At 40.7% G+C, this 13428-nt stretch overlaps 2 protein-coding genes across 5 annotated transcripts in view; both read left to right on the forward strand.

The window, feature by feature from the left end:
* echdc3 (enoyl CoA hydratase domain containing 3) overlaps positions 1-886 on the forward strand; it is a 6908-nt gene extending 6022 nt beyond the window's left edge. Inside the window, exon 6 of the mRNA XM_083658508.1 lies at positions 1-886. This exon is cut by the window's left edge and continues 747 nt beyond it. The gene's annotated coding sequence lies outside the window, so the exon portion shown is untranslated.
* A 10883-nt stretch (positions 887-11769) lies between these two features.
* The window catches only part of ncaph2 (non-SMC condensin II complex, subunit H2), a 29841-nt gene continuing 28182 nt past the window's right edge, over positions 11770-13428 (forward strand). For 2 of the 4 annotated variants that reach the window (XM_083659086.1, XM_083659089.1), the window contains exons 1-5: positions 11785-12093; positions 12436-12550; positions 12878-12979; positions 13062-13123; positions 13285-13366. In XM_083659086.1, coding sequence (XP_083515212.1) covers positions 12446-12550; positions 12878-12979; positions 13062-13123; positions 13285-13366 — 351 coding nt within the window. In that variant the 5' untranslated portion in view covers positions 11785-12093; positions 12436-12445. Of the gene's footprint in view, positions 12094-12435; positions 12551-12877; positions 12980-13061; positions 13124-13284; positions 13367-13428 lie in introns of all 4 variants that reach the window. The other 2 variants (XM_083659087.1, XM_083659088.1) reach the window with 2 other exon arrangements.

The following is a 13428-nucleotide window of genomic DNA, read 5'->3' on the forward strand; positions in this document are numbered from 1 at the left end:
GCAGAACGAAATGAAATGTGAGTTCACGTGACCGGCTGGTTTACCAGGCTATGTTGTTTTAGCATTTGCCGATGATATTGTACGTAGAAGTGACACTCACCAGATCACAAGCAAGGCAGAAGCTTTGAACTTGTTAGCTGGCTTCCCTCAGGATGGCCTCCCTGTTGCTGTGATTTTTTTTTCTAATTTCCCCCCATTTTCTCCCCAATTGTACTTGGCCAATTCCCCCTGCTGCCCCGGTCGCCTTCCCACTCCCTCTGCCAATCTGGGGAAAGCCGTAGACACACCCATGCTTCATCCGATACATGTACAGTTGCCAGCCGCTTCTCTTCACCTGACAGCGGGGAGCTTCACCCGCAGGACGTAGCACGTGGGAGAATCACGCTATTCCCCTGAACAGGCGGCCCGACCGAGCCGGGGTAGGCGCTAGTGCAGTGACCAGGACACATACCCTCATTCCGGCTTCCCACACGCAGACACATCCAATCGTGCCTGTGTGAACGCCCGACCAAGCCGGAGGTAACACGGGGGCGTGAACCTGCGACCCTCATGTTGGCTGTTGCTGTGTGATTAAGGCAAGTGAGCCGGACCAGTGTGTGCCTTAGGATGGAGGAAGAGAGCACCAGAGATGTTCTGTAACAATAGCTTGGACTAGAGTTAAAGTGTGCAGCTCTCACAATTTCATCTGTGCCTTTTCTTTGCCACAAACTACAATACAGTGCCACAAAGCACTTCTGCTATTCTTTATAGTTCATTGTGGTACTTTTTGTTGATTATTAGTGAGTCATATTGTACAAATATCAACTGTTATACAGGGTATACCGTAAATGTAATGCAATTGTACATGGTGAACTGGAGCTGTGAAAGAATGACCCTAATTTCTGGTGATGGGAATAAAAGTGTGAAATGCTTCAGTGCAACATATCACCAGGGAGGGGTGTGTTCAATCTGAAAACGGTGTGCACCATTTTGCTACAGTTTCCGGGTGGAACATCATGAGTTTGGGTTTATACTGAGAAACTGACCTATATGCAGTATACTGTATGGTACAGAGACCGAGCGAACCCTTTAGGGGAAAACATGATATTGCTCTCCTTATTGCGTGAAGGTCGTTGCCTCAGTGTCATTTCCGTCTGCTCACAAACTAAATCAAAATGTCTAAAAGCTGCTGTGTGGTGGGATGCACTACCAACAAGCTAGAACCCTGAACTAAGCTTTTATAAGCGGTTGAACAGTAAAACCAAACCTAAGAAAAGTGTCGCCTCAACAGATTCTCAATGCAGTCTCAGATTCACGGAGGCAAAATCCACTGACACCTCCATTTACATCGCCCTTTCCCCTAGCCTGGGTAAACCCAGCCCCCACGTGACCTGCTCTCAAGAGTTCTCAGTCACTAGTCTAGTGACTGAGAACCAGAGGTCTGAGAGCAGGTCACGTGGGGGCTGCGTTTACCCAGGCTACCTTTACCCCCCATACATGTAGCAATCACATTGCCACATACATGGAAAACCGCTACAGCTACCTCTCCCCCCAGTTGCCTGTGGCTTCAAACGTGTTGTGTCTTTACAAGGGCCTCTTTGAAAAGGAGATGGGAAAGCAGTGATTCGCCTATTTCACTTCCCAGCCAATTCATCCATTTTGTGTCTAAAAGGCAGGGAGCATTGACTGCAGAGAGTAACACAGGTGCAAGCAAAACAAGGGTTTCCAACTTCCACTCCATTTAGGTGTTCCAGTGTTACTTCCTGCCTTTTAGACACAAAATGGGTGGGAAGTGAAATAGGCTAATTAAGGGGAAAGGAATGGATATGAGGCAGAAAATGAGGAAGACCAGAAAGGAAGGGGGCATCACAAAATACAAAACTCAGTCATAACAAAGAACTATAATGAAACTAAATCAAAACAAGACAGATTGGATCACACTGGATTAAATGAGACGTGAGCAGTGAGAAGTGTGGGGAGAAGTCATTCAGGACATTAATGGCTCAGTTGACTCCAGGCAAGGCCGGATTAACCATAGGGCAACCGGGGCAGGTGCCCCGGGGCCCTCGGGGTGAAGGGGCCCTCCAAATTTTTTTTTTTTTTTTTTTTTTTTTTTTTTTGGTTGGTCGGGCTCATGTTGGGCTCCACAGAACTATGACACAAATCTAAGACCAATCAGGACAAATAAAATGTGTTTCCAAGAAGATTAAGTCTGATGATTTAGTCTCATTGGATGCCTGTGGGCAAGTGGTGACCAGGGGTGCGGGAAGTGGGGGTGCTTGTGGTGCTGCGGCACCCTCTGCTGTTTTGTATTGGAAATGTAATGTCAATTATTTTTTCATCATTGTAAAGCCACAGCACAGTGAAGAGGATATTAATGTGAAGATTAGCCTCTTCCTTTTGCTCTCAGAGTGCATCAGATTCATGCATTTTACTTTAAAATGTACAAAATTTCTTTGTCCAGGGGGGGCACAGCCCCCCCTAGAAACCCCCCAGTCAGGCTAATATCTTTATCCTGCTGGTGCTACCTCTTTGCAAAGCCTAGAATCGCCTATGAGTGAGTGAGAAACTGAATCTCAGAAACGGAATAATAACATAACAGTATAATACTAATGTTAATTTAAAATGAGATATTCCTCTAAATATGGCGAAAAAACATCCAAACATCCGGACGATGGGTAGGGGGGCCCCTGGGAGCTTCAGTGCCCCGGGGCCCCTGGGGGTGTTAATCTGGCTCTGACTCCAGGAGATGGCACTATAATGCAATAATGTGGATGCCGACTCCCATTAAACACCAGAGAAGAAGAAGATTGACCTCGCCTAAAAATAAGACTGCTAGTCTGGGCACCTTTCACCCCGCTTTTTGTCATGGGGCGTAGCTACACAATGTACACAATCTACAAAAACATGCAATAATATAAACGGTGTTGTGTTCACGTTCATAGCTCATATAATATAATGTATCATATCGTTAATTTCAAGCTCAATTCTTACCCAGAGAAAAGGTACAGCACTGAAAATGTAACAAGCAATAGTTTTTTAAACATCTTTATTTTAAAAGATGAAAAACCCCAGGTGCTTTAGTCGCAAGCTTCAATGCTCCTGGCCAATCCCGGCGCCACAGGGCGTGGTTATTGCTTATCCTATGTGGGGTTAGAAATCACGCCGTTCGCGTACGTGTGTCAAATTGTCAAGTTAGCGTAAAAGTTGACGAGCTAGAAACGCTGCCCTTCCTGTCTAGGGCGGGCTCTAGGCCGGAACCAGGTAGGGTGACAAAATCAATTGTGAACGGAAGCCAGGCTCTTTCTCGCCGAGAAGAGCCTGGTGACGCGAGGTTAATGTTGGGGTGAAATAGGCAAGCCAATAGTCTCTTAAAACAGACTGTCTCATCTACATCCGGCGAATGCAGCTATATACAGTCTGTACGTTACACCCCCAGAAAATGCACAAGGAAGTTGGGAAAAAAAACCTTCAGACAGGAAAGAAGTTCGACAGAATCCGACCAATCACGACACGTGGGTCCACGAAAAATGCGGCATATTGGATTCTGATTGGACTAATGAGCGGAAGACCCGCCTTTCTACTTCCCATTCCGGTTGGTGCATGATTCTCCCTAGTGTCCTCCCATATCTATGGTCCTCCCCTACGAAGTACAGACGGTATGGCGGAAGCATTTGAAAATTGCGGAAGCCAACTCGTCTGTTCTAAGCAATAGAACTGGATAATGTCAGCGTGACGTCACCCATTGGGTTTTGATGGAACAAAATGAGGCTTGAATCAAAGAGGAGGACAACGAAGACGTGAGAAAAGTGGTGAGGGATGTTTTAGGAAAAGTTGTGCCTGGGCTTGATGAATATCTGGAGGATGGTGTTGACATCGCCCATCGTCTTGGCCCAAGAAGAAAGGATGGTTCCCACCGATCCATTATCATCTTGTTTGCTCTCCGACGGCTCCGCGATGGTGTGTGGAAGAGCGCCAAAGGCTGCAAGTTTCTGCGGGATAACAAACTGCGGCTCACCGAGGCACTGTGCCCTGAGGATAGGGTCGCCAGAGAGAAGCTCTGGCCGCTTGTGAAGAAGGCAAGGGAGGAAGGGAAGAAGGCTTCTTTCCTTGGCCCTTTTGCTCTGATTGATGGAAAGAAAATTGACCACTTGGACATTCATTAAGTCTAGGCTCGCACATTTGATGGATTGAGATGCTCACATTTCAATGACAGCGGAGCCATTCCCACCATTTTCTCGACGGGAGAATTAATTCAAGTGCATCTATGTTTTTTTTCCCGTTTTGATTGAACTGTCAACTGTATTCAGAGACTGGTTGGCCAAGGGCGTAATTTATGGGGGGCGCCTCGGGCATGTTCCCCCCATCATTGTTTTTTCTCTCTATCCGCTCTTTTTCTTTTTATAAAGCAGTACTGCGATCCCTGAACTCTTTTCAACTCTTGGGCAGCTATTCTAAACCAAGAAACACCCAGTAATAAAATCTGAGGTATGTAGCATCATCTTTATATGATGCTATAGTTTGATACAGCAGGTTTGTTTTTTGTTTTTTCTACTGCCTTATAATATGGTGGCCTACAAACCAAATGTTTCTATTACTGTGGGTCTTATAGCTTGTATTATTTGCACATACACACAAAAAAGTCTATTTGATGAATAATTTGAGTTCACAAGTGTATAACTTATTTTTCTACTAAATTGAAAAAGGCATATGTTACATGCTAACAGTTATATTAAGGGCTTGTTCTGAAGCATACTTAACTGTTTCATAAAACTAAGTTAAGAAACTATACCAACTTAAATAATTATATGGTACCAGGATCTATTCCTCTTAAGTCACTTTATTTGTTCACCATATCCTGTTGGTTGTTTATCACTCCCTCTTCAAAGGAGTCTAAAACACACCTTCAAGTTCTTGTTATCTGTTTACTTGAGAGCCTGTGATTTTTCTTCTGTGTATTTTTTGTCTTTTTATGGATTCTATGTTAAATTCTTTAACAGTTATGTCACTTAATGTCAGGGGTATACGCAATGCAATTAAGAGAAAAGCCACCTTTTTATTTTGTAAGCGAAGTGAGGCCGACCTAATACTGCTTCAGGAAACACACTCATGTGAGTCAGATGTGAAATTTTGGAAGGGGCAATGGGGGAATGGAATTCACTGTAGCCATGGGACCAACCACTCTGCTGGAGTCTCAGTCCTGTTGCATAGATTTAAAGGAGATATTCTAGAGGTGGTTCCTTCAGACGATGGCAGATGGATTGCAATCATACTTAAGCAAGATAATTCATTTTTTATTGTGTGCAATATTTATGGCCACAACTCTCCTTCCTCCAACAAGGTGTTTTTTTGCCAGATAACCTCAAAACTAAATGAGCTCTTACTTAAGTATTCAAACTCTTATTTAGTTTTATGTGGGGACTTTAATGAATGTGCTGATGACGCAATAGACAGGTTTCCTCCAAGGAATTGTCAAGGTTTGCAAAGAAATAATCTTATCTTAAAACTATGTTCTGATCTCTCTCTGACTGATACATGGCGTTTTTTAAATCCTGATATACAAGATTTTACTTGGTCTAATAAGAGTTTATCTTCTAGATCCAGAATCGACCTTTTTCTGATTTCTTCATCTGCTCTTCATCTTGTTAAAGATGTTTCTCATTCTTTTGCACCCTTGTCAGATCATAAGAAAATAACTTTGAAGATAGGTGGGTCACAGGATTCTCCTAAATTAAGGGGCTATTGGAAATTCAACAATACCCTCCTTAAAGACAGTTACTTTAATGACAATGTTAAAAAAGCAATCAATGACATATTTAGTGATAATACAGATTGTGAAGGGGAATATAAACAAAAATGGGAGTACTTTAAATATAGGATTAGATGGCTTGCAATAAAGAGAAGTAAGGAGTTAAAAGCCCTTAAAAGTAAAACAGAGTCTAATCTATTGAACAGGATAAATATCATTATATCTAAGACTAGCATTTCTACTGAAGAGGAACTGGAATTGAGGGAAATACAACAAAAAATTGATCAAATCTATCTGGAGTTGGCAAAGGGAGCATTTATAAGATCTAGAGCCAAATGGCTAGAGGATGGAGAAACAAATTCTAGCTACTTTTTTGCTCTTGAAAAGAGAAATGGAAAAAGAAAGTCAGTAGCGGCTCTTAATATCAATGGAACTCATTGTACAGATCCTAAGTTAATTTCCAACTTTGTCTCTTCCTTTTATGGTGATTTGTATACCTCTAGATTCAATGACCATTCATGTGAAAATTATATCAATAAGGTAAAACAACATATTGCTACTATTGATGGGGACCTGAAAATGATATACTCTAAATGAGATTAAAAAGGCTCTCTTCTCAATGAAAAAAGGAAAGGCGCCAGGTGTTGACGGTCTTTCAGTGGAATTTTATATTCATTTCTGGGAGCTTATTCAAAACCCTTTATTTTGTATGTATAAGGAATGTATCAATCAGAGAGAGATGACCACAACCATGAAACAAGGCATTATTTCCATTATCCCAAAACCAGATAAAGACATTTTGTTAATAGACAATTGGCGACCTATTACTCTTCTAACTATTGACTATAAAATTGTGGCCTTGGCTTATGCGAACAGACTAAAGACAGGACTTAATAATATTGTTGCTGAAACACAGTCAGGTTTTCTTCAAGGCCGGCATATTAGCAATAATATCAGACTTATATTAGATTTATTGGACTATGCAGACTCAGTACATTCAAAAGCCTTTATTCTTTTTTTAGATTTTTACAAGGCATTCGACACCATTGAACACAAGTTTCTTATGGAATGTCTTAAGTTGTTTGATTTTGGAAAAACCTTTATGGATACCATCGAGATGTTTTATAAAGGAATCAATAGCTCAGTAGTACTTAACTTGAATACTTCCCAAAGATTTGATATAAAACGCGGCGTTAGACAAGGCTGTCCTTTTTCTCCTTTTTTATTTATTTTAGTTGTTGAATTATTATCTACAAATATTGCACATGATCCAGAGTTTAAAGGCATCACTATATTTAACAAGGAAATAAAAATTTCACAACTTGCTGATGACACAACTATTTTCTTACAAGATAAAGATCAGTTGCGGAAAGCTATTCATCTGGTTGAGCAGTTTTCATTAGCTTCAGGTCTGAGGCTTAATGTATCTAAATGTGAGTTGTTGCCCTTACATGATTGTGAAGATACATTGATAGAAAATATTCCTGTAAAGAACACAGTTAAGTACTTGGGCATCTATATGACTAAAAACCTTGTAGCGAGACAGCAACTGAACTTTAATGGAAGGATTAAGAAAACCAAGAATGTCTTTAACCTCTGGCTTCAAAGAGACTTAACATTATATGGCAGGGTTCTTTTATCTAAGGCCGAGGGCCTTTCTCGCTTTGTTTACCCTTCTCTTTCTCTTTTTGTTAACGAGCCCACAGCTACGGAAATCAATAAGTTATTTCTTAATTTCATCTGGAAAAACAAAACTCACAAGCTTAAAAAGGCAGTACTTTCTAACAGCAGGGCAGATGGAGGTCTAGAGGTCTTAAATTTTCATGACACTTTAAACACTTTTAAAGTTAATTGGCTTAAAAGATGCCTGGAAAACCCAGATTCTTTGTGGTTCTTCATCCCCAACCATATATTTGAGAAAATTGGTGGTCTTCCCTTTGTTTTAACATGTAATTACTCACCTAACAAACTTCCTGTTTCTTTGTCTAAGTTTCATCAGCAATCTCTTCTTGCTTGGAGGTTATGCTTCGTCCACAACTTTTCTCCTCATAAAACACTCTTATGGAATAATGAATATATAACTATTAGGAATAAATCTCTTTTTCATCCCAAGTGGTTCCAAAGAAATATTGTAAACATTTTGTCAATTTTTGATGAACAGGGTCTTATACTGCCCTATGAGCCTTTTATGACTAGGCATGACTTTCCAATTCCTTTTAAAGAATACAATTCTGTAATCAAAGCCATTCCCTCTGGTTTAATCCATCTTATCAAAAGTCACTTATCTGTTGGTGGAGATAACACCCCAGCGGTACCATCTATTTTGCTTTTGAATGGCATCAACATAAGGGATAAGAAATGTGATAATAAACATATTCGTAATATTTTCCAAAGTAAAAACAAAATAACCCCAAGAGGAAAGTTTTTTTGGAACTCACACATCGAAGATATACACTGGGAAAAAGCATGGCTTCTACCTCACAAGTTTTGTATTTCTAACAAAGTCAAAGAAGTTCATTTCAAAATTTTACATAAAATCTATCCAGTAAATTCTATAATCTGCAGATATGTGGATGTTGATAGCTCTTGCTCCTTTTGTGGACAAGCTGATGAAACTTGGATCCATCTTTTTTTTCAATGTAACATTACAATGCGATTCTGGTCCGAAAGATGTTATTTGTTATTATGACAATACAAGTAACAAATCTCTAAGCTATGTTGTAAATTTTTTTATTTTATTTGGAAAATTCTTTATTCATAAACAGAAGTTTTTAGGTACTCGGCCGGCTTTCCCCATCTTTTTGATTGAATTCAACTCATTGCTTAATTCGCTTGCTCTTGTAAACAATAAAAAAAGCAACAGGTTCTTAGAATATTACCGAAACATATTTGATGTAACCCCTGTAAATTGATTTTTGCTAATGTCATTTTGTCTGTCCTTATTTTATTTTATTCTAACATGTCAAGTTGTCTTTGTAAACATTAATTACGGTAGTGTATTGTATTGTTCTATGTCTTACTCATTTGTTTGTTTATAGCTCTTAAGTATGTTGATGTGTGATTGTCTGTCTGACATATTTTGTACATCTATATTGTTAATAAAAAAAAAAAAAAAAAAAAAAAAAAAAAAAAAAATGAGGCTTGAATCTCCCGCTTCCTGCTCATCGTTGATTGGTTGAATGGATTAACTTTACACGGAAGTACGGGCAAAGAACTTTTATGGAAAGAACTGAAAGCTCCATATTGCCCCATTGCAACATCAGCGCCCAGCAGCCTCCGCCATTTTTTATTTTTGGAAGCGTGACAGCGCCAAAAGAACCTCGCACAGGCTCGCAGTGGTCAGCTGCGGTAGCGCGGGCCCCTATAATCAGCCTCTCTAAACAGTAACTCAACGGGAGAACACTCTAAATTTCGTGGATTCACATCTTTTCTGGGCGTACTGCAAATCTTGACTGAAGTGGTGTAGTGCAGGGATGTAAAACAACAACCATATTGTGGAAACTAAGCAAAATGTTTCGTTTTCTTTGTTTAGTTTTTTCAAGATAAATAGCTAATGCGGCTGTCGTCCACTCCGTCAGAAGTGTGTTGCCGTGGTTTTAACCTCGGGTCCTTTGCATTTACTATTTATCTTGAAAAAACTAAAAGAAAAAAACGAAAAATTTTGCTTAGTTTCCACAATATGGTTGTTGTTTTACATCCCTGCACTACACCACTTCAATCAAGATTTGCAGTACGCCCAGAAAAGATGTGAATCCACGAAATTTAGAGTGTTCTCCCGTTGAGTTACTGTTTAGAGAGGCTGATTATAGGGGCCCGCGCTACCGCAGCTGACCACTGCGAGGCGCATTCTGTTTCCAAAAATGGCCGGAGTTTCGTCTCTTTCCTTCCATGCTCTTTGGTACGGGGAGAGAGGGCTGTTAAACACTAGTAGAAGAAGAAGAAGGAGGAGGGGGCGGCTGCCCCTAGCGGCTGCCGGGGGAGTTTCCGAATTTGTCTCACAGGCTTGAACGACTGCCATCTTGTTGTTCGCTTCTGTTTGCTAGCTTGCTCGCTGGCTGGCTGGTTGCAGTGGTGAAATGGTCCAGGACAACAAATATAATAACTTTTAGTCCGAAGGTATGGGCGAGTAGGAGTCCAGCCAGCCGACCACCGTCTTGTCCGGGGCCTGGCCAAGAGACCATGGTGTGGTGTGATCCTGGTGTGAGTCTCCAGCCTGCTAGCTGCTGCTAAGCCTCCACAAGGTAAACTGCTATTATACTTATCTCTGGGCAAACTCTAAAATTTATAACTGAGGTGGATTTGGTCGCGCACTTGGTGCTCTGCTATGTTGGACTCGTTGGACTGTTTGAGTGATGCTCATGTTTGTAAGCTAACGCTAGCTCGATTAGCATCGTGTGCTAACGTGTGAGCACCGTTATAGCCTACTTTAACTGAAATTTGGTGGCGTTATGTTATATAATTAATATAACACGGTGTCGTTTGTTTCTTCAAGGGATGGCCGTCGGAGTACCATGGTGGAGCAGGAACAGCACAACAGAACAGAGGCACATTGTCCCTTGGTCAAATTATTTGTGAAAATGAATGCTACGTTTTGATTCCCATGTGCATATTACTGTGAGAATATTGCTGATCATCAGTTGTTCAACCTAAGATATTGCAATAACATAAGCTAAATGCTGACAGATTTGAGACTTTTGATATATTTACTTTGAACCATTTGGTATGTATCTGCCAGTGTGTTTTTGTCAATAAACATTGCCAACAAAGAACCTTGTTGTGTAGGCTATGTGCTAATTAAATCATGTACCCGAATGTACCGCAAATCTCATAGAACAAGCCCATTATAGTTGTCTGGTCAGAGCAGGCAGGTTGTTAATAAGATGTGATATAAAGATATTTGATGTCGAGTGAACCAGCTTTGACCAAATGACCAGGAAGAAGAATGAAGATGGAGAACCAACCGACTGCTTCAAATCAACGAATGATTTATATTTATTGAAATATGGTTAGCTGTAACAATTCGACAAAGGCTACACCATGCAACATATATTTTGATATCATTCAAACTTAAAGAATGGTTAATTTTCCACCATGGTAGGCTGTACTGCTGTGAAATGGTTACCTATATTTGTATCAAGTGTTGCTTGGTAGATTATCTATATATGCCTAATTTACCAGTAGACATATTAGTGCAAGACCTTAGGCTATGTTGAGTTCTATCGATCTGATAAAGTATGTTTTAAAATAAGGATAACAAATTGCTGAGCTTGGCGGATGCCTCAAGACAAGTATGTATCATTTTTAAATGTCCAATACCATACAGAAAAGCAAATTGAACAAACGACCAACAGCATTCATGTCTGCAAAAACTTGTTATGTTATGTCACGTTGACATATAACCTTATGACGCTTACTGTATAACATGGACAGACCATTTAACGTTAGGCTACTTTACATACCGTTAGATAACGTTAAATGGTCCGCCATGTTATGAGCGTCACGTTACATGTATGCCATCTATACAGTTACGTGTGTCTACTAACATTATTAAAATATCATAAAGTAGCGCTATTTTCTGATAATTTGCTAAAGTATGACTTGCTATCTGCTAGCCATACTAGCCTTGTTTTGCTAGGTTTTCTTATTCGTGTACTTTCCGCAGACTAGATGCCTTTGCGGCACATTGCTGCCTCTAACGGGCGGAAGTATTACTGTTTCCCAATATCCAAAGTATATCGCCTATTTTCCTCGGAATGGGGCTATAATTAAAAAAACTGGGGCCTTGAGAGCATGAAAAATACTTGAAATTGTTTTTTCAGACCATAAACTCATTTGTAAAGTGTTTATTTAAGACAGAGACCGAGAGAGAAGTTGGCTCGTTTCACATAGAGTTGAATGGACGTTCAGGGATGATGTTACACAAGCTGCGCCCCCCACTGGCCATTTGAGAGTATGGCAACTTCCGCATTGGCCTCAAAAAGAGACATCCATGGCTGTAATGGGGACTGGTTCTAAGAGACTACAAGCCAATCGGAGGCAGAGTAGGGCGGGTCATCCCGGAAATATCAGAACGAATAATATCGCGCGCGCTTAGTCAAATTACCAACACGAATTGGTGAGCTCGTTATACTATGATTTGTTCAACCGTCTCAGTGAGTGCGTTTTCCGACTTTTCAAGCAATGCAGCCTTTAGACATATTTACCAACATTAATAACTACGTTTACTGACATCTGACAGAGAGCTAACTAACGGCTAACATTTAGCTAACTAACTAACTCGCTAGCTTTTTGTTGAACGTCAGTTACGTGTGCTGATAAGCAAGACCACATCACACTAGACAAGACGTTTTGAATGGGGTTGTCAGGTTGGTAAGGGTCCAACTTACTAGCTACAAACTACAGCTAGCTACAACAATAACAACAAAGCGTGTTGACAACCGCTAGCCCCCATGCAGCTTATTGGCTGCCTGTGTGTGTCTGATTGTTATCACTTTAGGCCGTGTGGTGATGTAACAGAATCGTTTAGTTTATTAGTTTAGTTGTACAGGGACAATGCACATCAATCAACATTGCTGCAAATGTGCCAGTTTTAGCTGGGTAGCTAATTTTCAACAGTCCCCTGGGCAAGGTGTTGATGGATATCAATAGATCTTGTTAACCAGGGTTGCGTTACTTGGTAAATTATAATTTAACATTCTAATTCATAGTGAGGAAGCCATGGCGAGAGAGAACCGATTCTTCCATTTGCTGCAGCCTATCCGTGAGCTCACCAAAAACTGGGACATTGATGTGGCTTCTGAACTGAACGATTATCTGGAGGAGGTATGAGTTCCTTCCTTGTTTTCACAATGATATGAGTGCACAGTAATACACAATCACATAGTGATGTTTATTGTGCCATGTTTGGGGAGAATACTACATCTGGGCATGTTTTATGGATATTAGATATTACAAATATATAGGCTCTTTTCACAGCAACCTTTTGAGGTGGTAAATCAGGCACCCGAAAATGGAACGGAACCATAATTAATTGTATTGGTTACACGTGCTTTACCTCCTGCTTTACCACCTAAAAACGGCTGGGTCCGAAGGGCTTGGTCCTGAGTTTCCCTACCATTAGAAAACAGTCTTGTCTTCCTGCCCTGATAGTTGGAGGAAATTGACATCACATTTGATGGAGGGCAGATCAAGCTGAACTTTGCAGAAGCCGCACTTCTAATCCAAGGGTCCACATGCATCTACAGCAAGAAGGTATACTGCAATAAATCCAATCCATGCAAAACAAGTCTAATCCTTATTAGACTTGTGTTACATATCACTGTTATCCTCTCAGGTGGAACTCCTGTACAGGCTTGTATTCAATACCCTGGACTACATCAATGACAGAAACAAGAAGTAAGCTGTTATATTTGTGTGGGCACAGAATACACAGATTGGCAATGTTTTGGGGTTTTTATCGTTGAATTCAAACATATTTTTGCATCGGGGACACATTTTGTCAGGATTGGTGCAGAAGTATTAGGCGCGCTGTTTTTCTCATGCTGTTCTATTGACAGACGTGCTAAACAGCCAGCGGGCTCTCCGGAGAGCGATGAAGAGGGGGCGTCAACACACCATGATGAAGATGACGGTGCTGTGGTAAGAACTAGAAGCTACCTTGCATTTCTGGGTCCATTTTGTGATTTGGTGGTGGTTCATGT

This window comes from Poromitra crassiceps (genome assembly GCF_964638095.1).
Source record: "Poromitra crassiceps genome assembly, chromosome: 2".
NCBI classification, from domain to species: domain Eukaryota; kingdom Metazoa; phylum Chordata; class Actinopteri; order Beryciformes; family Melamphaidae; genus Poromitra; species Poromitra crassiceps.